Source organism: Ornithodoros turicata, chromosome 2 (assembly GCF_037126465.1).
Source record: "Ornithodoros turicata isolate Travis chromosome 2, ASM3712646v1, whole genome shotgun sequence".
NCBI classification, from domain to species: domain Eukaryota; kingdom Metazoa; phylum Arthropoda; class Arachnida; order Ixodida; family Argasidae; genus Ornithodoros; species Ornithodoros turicata.
Window position 1 is genome coordinate 144,954,124 of NC_088202.1, and position 18,383 is coordinate 144,972,506.

General features: G+C 45.1%; 1 protein-coding gene across 1 annotated transcript in view; it reads left to right on the forward strand.

The window, feature by feature from the left end:
- The window catches only part of LOC135386286 (hemicentin-2-like), a 269,853-nt gene that overhangs the window by 147,366 nt on the left and 104,104 nt on the right, over window positions 1-18,383 (forward strand). Inside the window, exon 2 of the mRNA XM_064616111.1 lies at window positions 7,898-8,248. Coding sequence (XP_064472181.1) covers window positions 7,898-8,248 — 351 coding nt within the window. The remainder of the gene's footprint in view (window positions 1-7,897; window positions 8,249-18,383) is intronic.

Genomic DNA, 18,383 nt, shown 5'->3' on the forward strand with positions numbered 1-18,383 from the left:
GGAAAACCTCAGGCAGCACAGACGGGATGCGAACCCGCTTTTCTGCCCAGAATCAGGGTTCGGAAAAACCCGGGTTTTTTTAAAAAAGCCCGCCCCAGTGGGTTTTTTCGGGTTTTTCGGGTGCTGGGATTTTTTTTTAGAACTGCTGCATATGACACGCAACAGCCGTTCTCCACATATTTTTCATGTTTCTGGGAGAAATAATTGTTTGCCGCTGTAGAATTTACGGTAAAGTAACCTCCGAAGCAGTCGTCCCCTCGACAACGATTAGAAAAAAAAATACCATCAATGTAGGTTATGGAACGACTGCACGCGATAAAGCGCACGCTCGCATAGCAACGAAGAGGCAAATCCCGGAGACAGCGAGTTTCACCATATCACCTCACCACCTTCACCACCTTCACCACCTGATATTTCTCGATACGCGAAGGGAGATGAAACGTTTTCCTTCTTTTCTTTTTTTTCCTTCGTTTCTGTATTTCACCCGTGTGTGGGCTTTATTGGGTTTTTCAGCCCGGGTGGACCTAAAAAAACCCGGGTGGGTTTTTTTAAACTGGGTCCATTCGGCGAACCCTGCCCAGAATACAGTTCACGACTCGACGCACGAAGAGAGAAAGAGTCAGATGAGTCGTGGTGACCGTTTGAAAGGCATTACGGGCATTTCGAGTCTCTGGGAAGGTGGTCATATTTCGCGACCCACGTTTATAGGAACCGAATGGAAAACCATTACCTCTGTGCGAGCCAGAGTGACGAATGGCTGGTTTATTATACGAGACTATATCCCTTACGGAACGTTCGCCAAGCCGACTGCCGCGGAATTAAATCACAAGGGACTGTTGTTCATACTTGCCTCGTCGTCTAAATTTCATTCGGTTATCCTCACTATTTTTCGCGGAGCCGTCGATTAAATAAAGGAAGGGATATAACCTGGGATGAAAAACGAGGTCATAGCTAATAAGAAGAGAAAATGGTATTTTCGTTCATATTTCTTCGTCATATCCTTTCTCTGCCGATTTCCTTCGTAGATTTTGGGGCGTCGTTTCGCTAAAGCAGGTCGAAAAAAAAACACTTGCAGAAAAACGCAGAGAAAATTGTCGCTGAGAGAGTGAAAGAGAACATAAGCAATATGCGCTGAAATATGATAGCAAGTATATATGCAGTTTTGTAATGCATATTCTGTATGTTACCCAGTCCCCTCTGTAACGCATATGCCCTGAGGGTATCAAAATAAATAAATAAATAATAGTTCGTCACTTTATGAGACAACTGTGTTCAGCAGTGGTGCTGGCGATATAGGGGGAGTTACAAAACATGTGCTGATATTTCAGTGTACATTAAAGAACCCCCAGTGGTAAAAAGACAAAAACACTGAAACCACCGTACTTATTATCGTACACGCTTCCATGCAGTGGACGGTATTAATCTGTCTATCTATAACCTAATCCATCAGATTGCCGTCTCTCATGATTACTGCACTCTCAGGACGTACAACTAAACCTCACGTACAACCCTGAACTAGACAAACACGTTGTCGATGTCACGGCGAGATTCGACATTCAAACATCTACAATATATGAAAAATGCGTCTTACACAAAAGTCGAAATAAGCCCAACACTTGGCAAACACAAAGCATTTAAGGAATTGGGACGGAAAATCTAGTAATAAACACAATAGGGATAAACGCAATAATAGGGATAATAAACACAAGCGGGATAAATGGTAAGGGAAAGTTTAGGAAGATGAGTACACAATCTTCTGTGGCTCATCTCATAGAGTCAACAATACAAAACACAATAGGAGCCATGTATGAAAATGCCAGGGGTAGGCTATCCATCAATGGGCAATTGGGCAAGAGCTTTCAGGTCAAAAGAGGAGTAAGGCAAGGTTGGTCCCTTTCTCCCCTGCTGTATGTGTTAGCCTTTGATAGGTTATTACGAGAGCTGAACCAGTCTGAGGCAGTGAAAGGGGTCGGATTACCTGAGGCAGTACAGTGTAAAACCATAGTAGCCTACGCAGATGATCTCACTATGGCAGTTCAAGGCGAAAAGGAAGTTGAGAAAGCTAAGGAAGTAATGGAAGGATATGGGACAATGAGTAGAGACAAATCAAAATGGTATGGGACAATTGATGTTCTCAGGCTCAGTTGGTAGAGCCCTGGACCGGTAATCCAGAAGATGTGGGTTCGAGTCCTACAGCTGGCTAACTTTTTCAGTGACCAAATCCACCAAGTGACCAGAATCCTCGGTGTCAGGTTTAATAAGGACGGGGTTTCACACAACAATTGGTGGCAGTTAGAAAAATACTTGGAAAAATTGGAGGAAGACTATATGTTGAACCGGGAACGCCACTTACAGCGCGAGCGCAGATTGTCAAAAGAATTATGATACCGAGATGTGCGTACCTGTTTTCTGTCGCTAAGGTTCTCCTGAAATATGCCGTAGAATTGAGAAAATCTGCTGTCGGTTGATATGGAATGGGAAAACGCAATGGGTAGCGCAAGGGAAAATGAAGCTGCCTATTGAAGTTGGGGGCCTACACTCTTAAAAATGAACTTCACCTCATAGCATGCTCCTAGCCAACCGCCATGTCAAATGATATCGTTACCTGCCCTGATTTGTTGAAAACGGGAGGTGTACGCCTTTTTTGTGACACTTCCCAAGCAGCACAATGTACGGAAAGTCGAGTACAATAGGGGTGGACGGTATGCGTCTTATCAATGTTCTTTAGTTTCACGAGTCTGTTCAAGGCCTTCCTCCTACCCGTCCACCCCTATTGCACTCGACTTTCAGTGCATTGTGCTGCTTGGGTTATGCTGTTCATAATTGTCACAAAAAAGGCGTACGCGTCCCGTTTTCAACAAATCAGGGCAGATAACGATATCATTTGGCATGACGGTTGGCTAGGAGCATGCTATGCGGTGAAGTTCATTTCTAAAAGTGTACAGATTGCTGATCTGAAGCAATTATCACAAACACATGCTTTACATGGAATGTGTAGGATGTTGGATGGCAAGGACATCGGGCAGCAGGTAGCAAAATTTTGGCTGGGAATAAACGTAAGACATTTGCGCTAACACGGGATAGATCACAGGAGTCCAATGTCGGAATGTCAGCCAGCAATTTATGAAGCAGGGAAGCACACATTGCTGCAATTGAAAAGGTTAGACAACAGCAAAGACTACCTAGGAAGCTCAGTCGCAGAATTATACAGATATCTGAGGGGGAAAGAAATAGAGAAATATCCATCTACAACAGCAAAGACGGTTAAGAGCATCAGCTGTTTACTATATACATTAAAAACAAGACTTTCGTGCAGTAGGCTGCACTTCTTCAGGTTTGAGGTTACTCCTCAAACCTGAAGAAGTGCAGCCTACTGCACGAAAGTCTTGTTTTTAATGTATATAGTAAACAGCTGATGCTCTTAACCGTCTTTGTTATTTTTGATTCTGCATCGCCGGACACTTGCACATTGCTTTTCTTCACGTTCTACAATAACAGCGGAAGGTTGGAAAAGAATACATAGTTACTGGTTAAAAGGCAAAAAAAAAAATCATTCTTGTGGAAAATGGTGCATGAGGTCATACCAGTGAGGGACAAGTATGATCTGGGGGAGGGGGGGGGGGAAGCCGCAGAAGGGACTGCGAGCTTTGCGGTCAAATAGAAACGGTGAGGCACGCCGTCTTCGCGTGCAAGGTACCGGCGTACCTGTGGCCCTGTTTTAAGAAATATGTTGGATGAAGTAACTTAACGTTTGACGAAGCTGTGGGAATACATGTTGGGAAAGTAACCAAAAGACAACAGAAATTTTAAGCAGTCGCAATCGCATATCAAGTTTGGGTAAACATAGGTGTAGAGTGGTGCATGGTGGTGACTGCTGGGGTAAAGAACGAATGAGAAATATAATCAACTACTACGTACGAACTTGGCTTGGGAGGGAGCGGCTAAGGTTAGGAGCAAAAAACTTAGCGAAACAGTGGCAGTGTAAAGGGCAGTGGCGTAGCCACGGGGGGCTAGGGAGGAGGGGAGCTCGAGCCTCCCGTACCTGCCATGGACCGCCCCACGCAAATCGTGCAAATCCGAGGAGAACATAATATATGGGGGTTTGGAGGGGGGGACCAGAGTGACGATCGCGAAAGTTCTTGCAGTTCATAGCGTCTACCTAAGGAGCACTCTTGAATGGTTTTCAAAGTATGAGCTTTTCAAAATACTTCCAATCTCGTGACATCATCTCATTGGTCATAGCAGCCTATAGCCTTTGGAGGTCTGGCTACGCCACTGGTAAAGGGTTCAGGGTAGAGGAGGGTATTATTGAATTTAAATTACCAGATTAGTTAAATGAATTTAGAATATACTAACGCCGCAACACAGGAGGGGATCTATCGGAAATTTGGAGTGAGTTAATTGTAAAGCACAGGAGTGTTTGCGCTCTTCTGAAGCACACGATACGGTGTTACACTCAAGTGCAAAAGCAATGGGGCAGAGTTTTAGAACTGGCCTCAGTTGATGACTTGATTGGGGGAAATAAAGCTAATCAGTAAATTAAGGATATAGCGAGTGGTAGGCTAAAACGATAAGGAAGATGGGCTCGCTAATTTTGTGACTCATCTAGTCAGTCAACGATACAAGTTAGTAGGATATCTACGTGCTGGCCTTATACCTCAAAGTAGGATATGTGGAATAAATTTATTCTAGGTAACACTGGTATACCGCGGAGGAGCATTTTCCCGGGATTTATTTCTGTGTGGTTTGTTTTCCTTCTTCATAACGTTCCTCGCAAATGATAGAGGGCGAAAGAAACCAGGAAGACATCTATCTGTCACAGCCATAGCCACACCGTTAAGCCCTTGTGCACGAGGGCCGCCATCTGGGAAAAAACGATGACCACACAGATAGAACTGATTGACGGCAACGGGAAAGGAGGGACCAACAATCGACATAATCGCATTAGCTTTCCCAAGAGATCCTAGTTGCACCTGGGGACCCTGACGACAGCCTGACTTGTTTGCGTACAACCACGGTACTACAACGGTGGAGGTTTTTTTTTTTTTTGTGTGTGTGTGTATGCATATGTAGGAGAAGGGCGCAAAGAGAAATTGTGAACGGAAACAATAGTTACGTGGTGAAAGTGCTCGGACTGTGGGACCCAAGAAAGCGAGACACTGCCTTTGCGGCACTTGAGCTGCGGCATGGAACTCATATTTTAGAATTTTGTGTGAGTGCCTCGTATCAGTGTGTATCTTTGTAGTGTGTATTTCTAGTGTGTATCTTTGCATTAGTGTATATCTTTGCATTAGTGTGTATCTTTGCATTAGCGTGGATCTGTTTCTCTGCATGTTCTTTTGATATTTATTCACGTGCACCTAGTGTGTGCGTGTGTGCGTGTGTGCGTGTGTGTGTGTGTGTGTCGTAAACATCGTAAGCTCAATCGTGTATGCTGTCACCAACGTTGTTTTCTCGGATCACTTTGATGCCGCCCCGTACCTGGGCGGTACATCGTTTCTTTGTACATTGTACACATCTGCCTAGTACCCCAAGCTCTTCAACATGAGTGGCTTTGTATTTGGCAATACAAGAGTCATGTTATGCATGTGACTTTTATGTGTCTACCCTCTGCGTATCGGATGAATACCTCATGTAGTCCCTCGTTCCTCATGAAAAAGTGGAGGATCTCGAAAGTCCGACCAAGGATCAAAATGGACAGAGTTGTATACATGCAGATGAATGAGAATAATTTATTCCCAAGCTTTACTAGAATTGTTGGTCACCGTATCACCTGCGACTACCCAGGAGGCTTGCATCTAATAACAACAATAATAATAATAAGGGCAAGTTGTCCTTATTCCTGAATATCGTACCCATTTGGACCTACCTAACCACCCAGAGATAGTAGAGAGGTACTATTTTTGCAACCGATGTGATCACGGGTGGCCAGTGATGGCCAGTAGTTAACTACATGTAGTTAAACTACTAGTTAAACTACCTCATTGTAGTTAAAAAGTAGTTGTCAACTACTTGCAGAAATGTAGTGGCAACTACTAGTTAAACTACTATTTTAAGTAGTTAACTACAGTAGTTAGGTTACTGAAGGCGCCAACTACTTCCGATTTTGCCGCAAGCTTTACGGCAGGATTGTGCCTCTGACTTTTACCTTGAGGTACTTGTTTGATGAGAACGGAGGTGCAGAGCAATTGTGTCGTGCATGTGTACTAAATCTTCACTTTTAATGCTTGTCTAGTGAAGCCTCATTTGCTGTGAAATAATTCTGCAACTTAGTTTATCGCGTAGGCACAGAAAGAATCCCGCCGCGAGCTTTGTATTTGACGAAAATGTAAAAATGAGTAAAATGGGGAGTAATTGCTGCTTCTAGCTCCCTAGATTGCAATTACTCCTCATTTTAGTTTCCTAGCCCCGCCAGTTACTCCACAGGAGTCCAAATGGTCTTCGCGAATGGTCTTACGAATGCAATAGTCTCGTAAACACGTGCTCTTAGTCAATTTGATGACAAGGCTGTATAACTCAGCCAACTTAGCAAGTTTCCGCCCACACAGAGTAAGAAACAGTTATCACTTTTTTCTTCGCAAATTGTGCCCCTATGCAGCGATGGCCAGTAGTTCACTACATGTAGTTAAACTACTAGTTAAACTAACTGATTGTAGTTAAAAAGTAGGTATCGACTACTTGCGTAAATGTAGTGAGAAACTACTAGTTAAACTACTATTTCGAGTAGTTAGGTTACTGCAGGCGCCAACTACTTCCGATTTTGCTGCAAGCTTTGCGGCACGATTGTGCTTCCGACTTTTACCTTGAGCTACTTGTTTGATGAGAACGGAGGTGCAGAGCAACTGTGCCGTGCATGTGTACTAAATCTTCACCTTTATCGCTGCTTGTGATTCATATTTAGGTGTCCGAGAACGCTATAGAATGGGATCGGTGTTGATGGACAACGTTAAGTAGTTAGAGATGTAGTTAAAATACATTGCAGTAGTTAAAGAAGTAGTTTTAACTACCTCCCCTGAAAAGTAGTTGGACTACTAGTTAAACTACTCCATCGCGATGTAGCTAGTAGTTATAGTTAAACTACTGTAGAAGTAGTTAGTGGCCGTCACTGCCCCTATGTATGTTACAAGATTTTATATCACTCGACATATCACGGTTGACGGTTTAATTCAAAGTATTTTAATGCATGCACACGAATTACGTATGGGACTCTTAGAACAGACCGTGAAATGCAGTCCCCGCTCTGTGACATTCATTGAGTGCCGTGCATTTACACCCGAATGAGACTATTTTTTGTGGCAATGCATTTAGTCCCCAAAAGGAGTAGAATTACTCATTTTTTTCTTAGAGAGTGCAGTGGGCTTTGCGGCCCAACATCCGCTTCGATGCCAATACAACATAATTTTGCGGTGCCTAGTCATCCTTTCAGTGTCGACACCCACTTCAGCGACGTCCGCACGGAATAGTTGGAAGAAAAGAGCGAAGAACTGCCCGCGGGCCACAAGTTCCGTCCTTGTTATGTTCACGGTGTCGAAATATCGGGGGTGGACTGCTGCGAACTTAGCAGACGACACCGTCAGCGCCTTTCTTTTGCTGTCGTCTGCTAGAAAATATCTTGTGGCTGCGCCGCAGCATATTTTCCACGGTTACTATGGACAAAACCGTGCACAAAAGTACATTACGTTGAGCGCTCGCGCGTTACGTGGCAGCAGAAATCCATGACGTTTCTCCCATCTGGATTATGTCGCCCGCGTAAATACACGTATCTGTCAATTTCGCGACTTCGTAAGGACGTCATGCATGCTCTGAACCTGCCATTTTCGTGAGCCCTTTTAAGTCATGAGATTCTTCGTGCGTCGGGGATTCATCTGCTTCAATGCCTGTCCTCATATCTGTGCAGGTCCAGGAGTCCCACTCGTGACCGGCGCAGACGGCTCCCATGTACGCCTTCCCTGCGTGGCAGCTGGCAGCCCGAGCGACGACGAACCAGCGCTGGTGCTCTGGTACAGAGAGGGCGACGGTGCTGAAGCTACCCCGCGATACAGCGTGGACGCTCGACGAGGTTCCGGAGGTCTTGCTGGGGGCAGACACGCCATGGCGGACGGCTGGGCCGGAAGGGCGTACTTCAATGCCGTCGCTAGGGTTTTAGAATTGGATCCCGTTCGACTACAAGATGAAGGCCGCTACAGGTGTCGAGTGGATTTTCGACGGGGCCGTACGAGGACGTCCCATGTTATGCTCACATTGACCGGTAAGAGCTTCTTCGTGACATCTCTGTTTGGTTTAAAAAATGCGTAAAAAGTACATTACATCGTTACGTAACACATTTCCGAAATGGCACTTAACAGTCTGAGAAGGCCATCGGCATGGCCAGGTGGCCACATACATAGCGCTGGAAAACAGCCCTGTTTTTCCCTCCTCGCACTGCTAACAAGCGGTGGAAGACAGTGCTTGTTGAGCTCCCGCCCACTTTTTCAGCGCTATATACGTAGAACGGCCTCGTTCGATCGCTCTCAAATAAAGTACCACAACAACTGCACGTGATGTCCACGTTGCTTCATCTCTTTCATCGTAGTGTTGTGGCACGTGTGCGAATACCTCCCTATTGCCGCTTTCTGAGTGGACAAACGCTTTATCACGAGATTTCTCCAACCTTTTCTTTCTCTCATTGCGCAGGGACGAACTGTCCTAGCGCATTAGCAATCGTAACGAAACCGTAACATCACGTAAGAACAGCTACTAAATCAAATTACAAACTGTAATGCGCATCACTCTTCACGTGAGCGTGACCCTTCTTTCCTCCTCCTGCCCACCCTGGGGAAAAAAGAATATGTCCCATACCGTGTATATTCACACGAGCGATATTCCCCCGAGAAGCGGAAGTTGCGAAAAACGTCATAGCTTTCTGCTGTCACGTGAGCGCGAGCGCTCAACGTCCAGTGTTCACGTACAATGCTAACCGTGGGGAATATCCTGCTACACAGCCACAAGACATTCCGTAGCAGACGACAGGAAAACACGCTGACGGTGTCGTCTGCTAAGTGTCGTCTGCTAAACGCATGACGCTAAACATAACACAGGACGGAACTTCGGCAATGTGAGCAGTGTTTTCGCTTTTTCTTCCACTAGAATATTCCGTGAGGATATCGCTCGTGTGACTACACTGCTAACCGCGGGGAACATCCTGCTACACAGCCACAAGACATTCCGTAGCAGACGACAGGAAAAGACGCTGACGGTGTCGTCTGCTAAGTGTCGTCTGCTAAACTCATGACGCTAAATATAACACAGGACGGAACTTCGGCAATGTGAGCAGTGTTTTTCGCTTTTTCTTCCACTAGAATATTCCGTGAGAATATCGCTCGTGTGAGTACACGGTTATAGACTATTTTCGCTTTCGCTGAATTGTCAGCGCGACAGAATTCAAAACTCCTTCCAACGTGCGCGATTTAATCCCCTATCTAATGTAGAGAATTTAGTTTACTACCGCGTCTCACACTTCCTCCGTGGCGCAATCCAACCCACGTTCGCCCGCAATCCCCCATCACGGCAACCGCCTATCACTGAAGCAACAGCTGCTGTATTCCCGAACCCGTGAGAGCGCACATTATTTACGAAAGAGATCATGTTCCCGCAAATTCCAATAACCCTCCTGTGGCAAATTCGAACTCGACGTGAGCAAACAGAGAGTAACTCGTTTGCGGCGTAATACGGAACTCGTAGATTTCTAGCCAGTAAAACTTTCAACAGAGCGGAGAATGTTCGTATATTACTGTTTGTGTTCGCCGTAGAAAGCAGAGTTGTACGTATCTCGTTATAAGTAACTTGACAGAATGGCGTAAATGCGGGCTAGCTGGTGGATAAATTCCATGATAGGCAAGCCTGAGCGATGGGCAAGACACGTAAAGAAACACAAACACGAAGGCTCAAAACCAGCAAGACGTTTAATTGATAACAACGAGCTTCATGAACATGTAGCGGGCGCGTTTACATGAAGGCGATAAAAGTCGACTGGACGAGACGAGGAGGAGGAGGAGTGTCGTTGGGAGGAACCCGAGAGGTCTGCCTGCCTGATTAGGCGGCATGTTTCTCGGGAAGGGAAAGGTGGTGGAGAGGAGGAGAGGAAAGGAGAGGCCGGCTGTGCCGTCTGGGGTTTTTCCTGGGTTTCCCTCAGATGTGTAATAGGCGTATGCCGGCACAGTTCCCCTGAAGTCGGCCCATGGACGCAGCTATCCTCCCCCCGAGCGGATTCCGCTCGGTCTTCCACTTCTCTCTTTCCTCTCCTCCTCTCAACCACCTTTCCCTTCCCGAGAAACATGCCGCCTAATCAGGCAGGCAGACCTCTCGGGTTCCTCCCAACGACACTCCTCCTCCTCCTCGTCTCGTCCAGTCGACTTTTATCGCCTTCATGTAAACGCGCCCGCTACATGTTCATGAAGCTCGTTGTTATCAATTAAACGTCTTGCTGGTTTTGAGCCTTCGTGTTTGTGTTTGTTTACGTGTCTTGGCCATCGCTCAAGCTTGCCTATCATGGTACAAGTAACTTGTTACCCAGTAACCAGTTTTTTTAAAACAAAGTAACGACCTAGTTACTTTTCTAAAAATTGTAACTAATAACGTATTCAGTTACAAAAATCGGTAACTCGTTACTCACGTTACTCGTTCCTTTCCTTCGTTTACGCCCGGCTTCCAACATGGACTACATGGTCAATTACTATGTCATCATCATCATCATCATCATTGTCATCATTTATTGTTGTTGTTGTTGTACTATGTGGAAATTCCGGAAATTCCGTACGCTTCTAACACGAGGTGACCTGACCTGGATGTTCTAGAGTCACTAAATAAGCTTATTTAGTGACTCTAGATGTTCAGCTCTTGGGAGCCTCTGGTCGACATTCATTCTTTTTTGAGCGCTTTCCGGTCGTGACATTGACGATGAAAGCATTCTTAGAAGAAGACCCTGGATTTCTTCTCTTTTGTGTGTGTGTGTGTGTGTCTCCCAGCTGCTGCCAATGGATATACTAGAGTAACTAAACTCGCCTAACCTCGGATCCTGAGATGGCATTATCATTCTCTCCTGATTCGCCGTGCTGTTGTCAGGTGTGTTCAACCTGAGCCAGACGACGAGATCCCGGGTTCATTATATGCAGCGCGTGCGTGTCATTAGCCTATATGGGAGCGTATCCCGCGAAGGAACCTTAGTCCCCGTATTTCCTCTCTCCCCTCCACCCTTGTGGGCACCGGTGAGGATCACTCGTTGGATTATAAGACGGCACAGATGATAATCCCGTCCGTGTGGCCCGGCTTGGACGATATGTTCGTGGTGAAGGCGGCAAAAGGTGACGGGAATGTACTATTTTAGCGTCTACTTTGCCTTCCCAAACCAAAATGTCTCAGTACATCCAACACACGGTGTATTCGAATTTGGGGAAGCGTGCTCAGGTAAGCGTCTTCAATGTTTTTTTTTTTTTTTTTTTTAGCCGTAGCAGTTACCGTATCGAGGATTATGCGTTAAAGGCAATGCTGTTCACTAATCAGTCGAATGCCTCGTGGAGCCAATGTCGTGTAGTGAGGAGGTATAGTCCGAGAACTTTCGTCGCTGATTTGATGGTTTACAACGAGAAGGGGGATATGTTTTTTTTTAAAGAAAGGGAAGGTCATCCATGCAAAGAGCCAGTTTATACAACGGCTTATAGACGTTGGTGTAGCTCGCTTTATCAGTTCACATGAACGCACAATCGCACTGACGTCGTGTAACCTTCTAACAGAGACGCAAAAATAGGGGAATAAAAGCAGCTCTTGCGGTAGAAATTAACAAGAAAAAGGAACATCAGCCTCGCTACTAATCAGGCGCATATTATTTGCAATACACGCATCAAACAAAGGTGGCTGTATTTAATGCGGGAACCGGAGGAAACGTGGCCGGGGACAAAAGGTCACCTCCAAAGTCCGTCCCATGACTCTTAAAAAAAAGGGTGTACTTTAACTCCTTTCCTTGCCACATATATAACACCCTTTTGGAGAGTACAATTACGCTCAAAAGAGTGTCTCCTCACTCCCTCAAGGGAGTAGCATAACACCTTTCTCCATACTGGAGAGTAATATTACTCCCCGGCATGGAGAAGGTGTTATGCTACTCCCTTGAGGGAGTGAGGAGACACCCTTTCAGTGAGCGTAATTGTACTCTATCCCAAAAGGGTGTTATATATGTGGCAAAAAAAAGGAGTTAAAGTACACCCTTTTTTTAAGAGTGGAGTTGCACTTTATCACTCGTAACTCGTAATCAATGACTATTAGAGCGCGAATTTTCGGGCGATTTTTTTAATTATTTTTTATTGTTAACATATGCTGTACTTGAGCGCTTGAAACACGATTCCGGTCGAAACCTATGGGGCTGATCAGGAGAGTCCAGCACGAATCTAGCTGTACAAGTCTGGTAGAAACCAGTATGGACACGGAGGAGCTTGAAGGCGTTGAACCAGACGAACTTTTCATTTCGGTGCTTCGAAGCTTAGCCAGAGTATATCTCTAGCTTTTCGTATAGCATTTTCACCTGGACATTTCGCTCCACCTTTGTAACCATGATGCTGCGCTTTATCAATGCTGTGTTTCGCTTCAGGAACGAGTTTCCTAACTTAGAAGTATACCCGTAGAAGTAAGCCCGTAGAAGTATACACCCTTTTGTACCGGAGATGTTTACAAATTCAAACTCATGGCGTTCTGGTTGCTCAACTCGGGACGTTGGGTGAGGTGGGGTAACATGAGACACGGGGCAAGGTGCGACATTTTTTTTGCTCGACGCCGCCTGCCTCAGAGACGCGTTGCCCCATGCGCTTGAAACTTTATTCATAGGTGGCTCTGCATGACCGCTTTATTGCACGTGAGAATTGTCCGGATTGGTGTTTGCGTTGAAGAGGGAAAAAAAACTGTTACTTTTGCCTGGAATGTAAAGACCCGCAAAAAAAGGTGCGATTTTCTGTAGTCCTTTTTTCTTGTCACCGGTGCAGCAGCGTGTCGCAGGATTATACTGTCAATTTAAGTCCACATCCTATTTATTTATTCATTCATCTAGATATATGCAAAATATGGGCGCTTTTTGTTATCCGGTGTTCAACTGAAACATTAATGCATCCGACGGTTTCCACAGGGCAAGACGCGACAACTTTATGTCATTTAAATGTAACGCAATTTAAATTTAATGTAACTGAGCAGCTGGTCGCTCAACTATTAGGTGGCCTTATGCTTGTTCCTCAGAGATTCCTTTTTTTGCATATTGCCTAGGATTTTCCAGCAAATTTTCCCGTGTCCTAGAATATTTCCAGCAAAGCAGAAGCGCGCTCAATAGCGAGCGACCAGCGACACATCAGACTGGTGGTACAGCTTGGGACAAAAGTTTACGGAACACGGCACCTGCGTATTTCTTCATCGGAGCGCTTCCCTGCTAGCTATCACGAAGCTATCGAATAGGAAACGGGTGGCGGGCTATTCTATCCACCTCTCAGTATGTATGTCCACTCCTTTTTGCTGTTAGGTTGTCGCTCCATTGGAGAAATGCGAGACTGCGGTGTTCCGTAAACTTTTGTCCCAAGCTGTACCTTGTTTGTAAAGGACGGTGGAAGGAAATAGCACAAGGTCCTGTGTGGGTTTTATCGCACATCATGTAGGCCGTGGGCTCAAGGGGGCTGTGTAGGTAGAGTCACTAAATAAGCTACGCTTCAGGGTATCGACACTGAGTTCCAAGAGCAAAGCATGCGCCATCTTGTTTCCGCGCCACGCTACTCACGCGCACGCGCACTGCGCACCTCAGAGCCATTTATAGGGAGAGTTTGGCCATTCTTTGATCTTTTGCCGCCTCATGGGAGGAGCTTATTTTGACGTCAGAGTCGTCGTTGTGCCGCCCAAAAAGCCTGAATCCGAGCGGAATCCGCTTATCAGCCATCTAGTCCGCGCCATATTGATGCTGTCCGCCAGCTGGTCGACACCTTCGTGGCCGTGTTGAATGTAATCTACAGGAATAACCGGCTTATAACCCACTGGCGTAAATGGTAAGGGGGGCTTTGTTGCCGAACAGAAAGAGTTCAAGGACGAAAGGTTTTCGAAGCAAGAAGTACGCGCGTGTATTCTCTCCTTGGATTGTAAACGACGATCAGCATCAATATGGCGTCTGCGACCGGTTGACGACTGGATAACAACAGAGAACGACGAGGGAGGTCGTTCAGCCGTGACGTCGCATGACGCGCTTTAAGTTAGACTCCTCCCAATGGCCAAACTCTCTCTATAAACGGCTCTGGCGCACCTCAGAGCCGTATATTAAAAGGGAGTCTGGCCATTGGGAGGAGTCACAAAAAGAGGCTCGACCTGTCAATCACAGTTTCACTCCTCTGATTGGTTTGCTTTTTACCACGGGGGTCGCCATGACACCATACTGCCACCCAAAATGGCGACGAAAACAAACACAGTGAAGCGGGGATTTCGTGACAAAAAATTTTCACAGACTAACCTGATTTTACGCTGCAAATGTACATCCTAATATAAATTTCTCGGAAATCAGTTTCAACTTATGCTCATCCATCAATATCTAACTGAAAAATACTACGTTTTGTCGCCGGTGTTAGGCCTAGTGAACACGGCGATCACAACGAAATCATAACGAAAACGACGCTGTGCTGTACAATCTTATTTTTAACAGCTGGATTTCGTGGATATAAACATTCTTGCCTCTTATATTCCAACTATTCATGTAGATTTGTTTAAAAATCATACCGACAACAGAATGTGTCCCAGCAGGTGGTTCTGCCGGCAGCGGTACAACGACGGAAGCAGACGACAATTCCCGACGTGCCTTACGCTCCCTAGGTGGAGCTTATCAAATTTGCACCAACAATCCACTACTTTTGCAGATTGCGAGAGGTATCCATTTCAATCCCATCCAATCCACTTGCCACCCAAAATGGCGCTGCCCATGTTGGATAGGGGGGCAAATAGTGAGGATAGGCTGATTGATAGCGCCCCATATTTCAAGATTCATTGGTCGGAAAGCTGAAAAAGTGGGTGGAGCTTCAGGTATAGGCATGACCCATTAATGGCCAGACTCCCTTTTAATATACGACTCTGGCGCACCTTAGCGCACGATGCCATCTATCGTGCGCGGGTGAAATGTTCCTTTCGTTTACAAGCAACAGTTGACTGTCTTGAACTCACATTGACATCCTCGGGGCGCACTGATTGACAATACATGGATTACCGCACAAAAATCATACACGCTTCTCTATCCCACAGAGAGCATTATGTTAGCCGTCTTTGATCCTCAAACGGGGATGGTACTGGTGTGGTGCGGAAACAAGATGGCGCTCCTGCTCTCCCTTTGGCAGTGCCGTGTATGCCAAAGGGAGTCTGGCCATTAGGAGGAGCCTAAAAAGGGGGCTCGACCTGTCAATCAAATTGAGCGTTTTTCATTGGCTGCTGTTTTCTATGCGGGCCGCTATGACACCAAAATTTTCCCGAAAATGGCGGCGTAGCTTGGAACGGCGAAGCGAGGATTTCATTTTTTTTTCACAAATTACGTCAATTTTATTCCGTAAGTGTACATTCTGTTGCAATTATCTTGCAAATCACCTTTAAATTACGCTCCAGTGATGATGTTTACCTGAAAATAATATGTTTCGTCGTCTTTGTTAGGCCTAGTAACGACAGCGATCACAGGCAAATAGCGAGAAAAACGCTACAAATGGCCAAAAATTTTCCTTTTATGACATACTTTTATTCATATACACACCTTTGCCCGTTCTTGGTTCAGTCTTGTTATGTTTCATAGTTAAAATACGTATAATACCGGCAGTTTGTGCCAACTAGCGGTTCTGCCGGCCAATCAGTTCTGCTAGCAAGCACTTCTGCTTCTGCTACTTCTGCTATTCTGCGTCTTCCCGGCGTGCCCCTCACCATCCAGATGGCGCCGTTAAAAGTGGACGCAAAATCCATTATGTTGCTAGGTCGTCATGGAATATCCTATTCAATCTAATCCAATCCAGTTTCCCGAAAATGTCGGCACCCAGTTAATACAGGTAATATATAGCTTGGATAGCCTTGGGTTAATAGCGAACTGTATTTTGGCTCGTGATTGGCCAGAGAGCTCAAAAAGTGGGTGGAGCTCCAGGTATAGGCATGTTCCATTAATGGCCAGACTCCCTTTGGCATACACGGCTCTACCCTTTGGACCTCAGTGTCGATACTCTGAAGCGAAGCTTATTTAGTGACTCTATGTGTAGGTGCTTACATTGCAAAAACTAATTTGTATAGTTCATTACCACGGCGTGTCTCGTCTTGTCCTGAGGGTTGGCACGCAAGACAATCTGCGTTTTTGAATTTCTTGTTCCGTGTATATTTTAGAAGCGGTTACGTCCGTTCTGATTTACAGATCAGAAGCTCTAGACCTGTGAGAATGTGCCTACCGATAGCTTTCTTTTTTTTTTTTTTTTACACTGTGTGGTATTGTCCTAGCACGCGCACGTCTTATGGAGAGCAATTGAGCTTGGCGGTGTTATTGCCGCGATTACTGAACCAGCTGGATTTTTCTCCGTCATCCACGATGCCTGCGAAGAAATATATTAAAAATTATATATTATATTATTATTATATATATTAATTATATATTAATTATATATTATATAATTATATATTATAATTAAAAAGAGTATATCTCGCAAATTAATGCCTTTTTTTCTTTCTCTTTGCTACATCACCGTTTCCTAGTAAGCTTATTATTCCTACCCATGTGTAATGCATCACCTAGTCTTCTGCACCTTTCTGCGCTGTAATTCTTGCATAACCGCGTTTTTCATGTCTACTGTATACGCAGTGCGTGCAAAAAGGTCAACGCGTCTCCGACTGTCGGAGTCTGGGGCCTTCGTCGAGCTATACAAGTAGCTTTTTTTGCCCAGCTCCCCCACTTTAGTGGAATGAATTGAATTTGAATAACACGAAGAATAAAAATTCTATATTCAATTGCATATTCCTGTCTCACCTTGCCCCACCTTATACCCTATATAGTTGAAAACACTGTATACCACAGCTCAACCTAAGAACTGCGCGAGATGTATAGTCCGACCTGCGAAAATATATACTACAGCGTCAACCTGTGGCTCCTGTAGCTTTGCGATTGTCGCACAACTTGTGGCGACGTTGAGTTATGTGGCTAGCTAATAGCAGCCAATAGAAAGAAGCGTAGGACGGGTCTGAAATGTATACAGTGAACCCTCGTTACTTGTACCATGGCTGTTCCCGAAAATTTTGGTCGTAATGCGGAATTGTTATAGTAACGGGGCGGGGGATTTGCAGAGGTTTCACTGCATTGTTCCCCAGGAGTATATGGTCGTAAAGCGCGTATGTCAGATTATCGGGGGTCATCGGGGGTCAATGCAGTGAAACCTCTCCAAATTCCCGCCCCGTTAATATGACAATTCCGCATTATGGCTAAAATTTTCGGGAACAGCCATGGTCATAATAACGAGGGTTCACTGTATATATATAGTGAACATACAGTGAATCCTCGTTACTATGACCCCCGATAATCTGACATACGCGCATTACGACCATATACTCCTGGGGAACAATGCAGTGAAACCTTTGCAAATCCCCCCTCCGTTAATATGACAATTCCGCATTATGGCTAAAATTTTCGGGGACAGCCATGGTCATAATAACGAGGGTTCACTGTATATATATATAGTGAACATACAGTGAACCCTCGTTACTATGACCCCCGATAATCTGACATACGCGCTTTACGACTATACTCCTAGGGAACAATGCAGTGAAACATCTGCAAATCCCCTCCCCGTTAATATGACAATTCCGCATTATGACCAAAATTTTTGGGAACAGCCATGGTCATAATAACGAGGGTTCACTGTAGTTATTACTTCGAACACGACCACAGTCCTGCTGTCATCGGTATCTTGAGAACTGTCAGGAGTGCTTCCTCCACAGACATGAGGACGTACAACATATACGCAAATAGCTTTCTTGGAAATCTCTCACTTCCAACTTTGGTAAACACGGGACTTAAAATCTAGGTAAGTGACATACTGTGTATTGTAAAAACATTACGTTAGCAACAAATATTCAAATCGACTCTTTTAATGTGCAATTAAAACTTGGTCCTTCAACGAAGGAACCATAAAATCTGCGCCGCCTTCAAGTTCAGGGCAAAACGTCGAGAAATTGATTTTCCTATGAGTTTTTTTTTTTTCGGAAACTAATTAGGATTCGCCGAGAAAAGAAAGATGGGCAAACCCGGCAACTGAGTTCATTTCGTTCTGCCGAAATTGTGCTCTTTTGACCATGCACGAATCCTGCATCAACGAACAGTGTTTTGGATTTATATT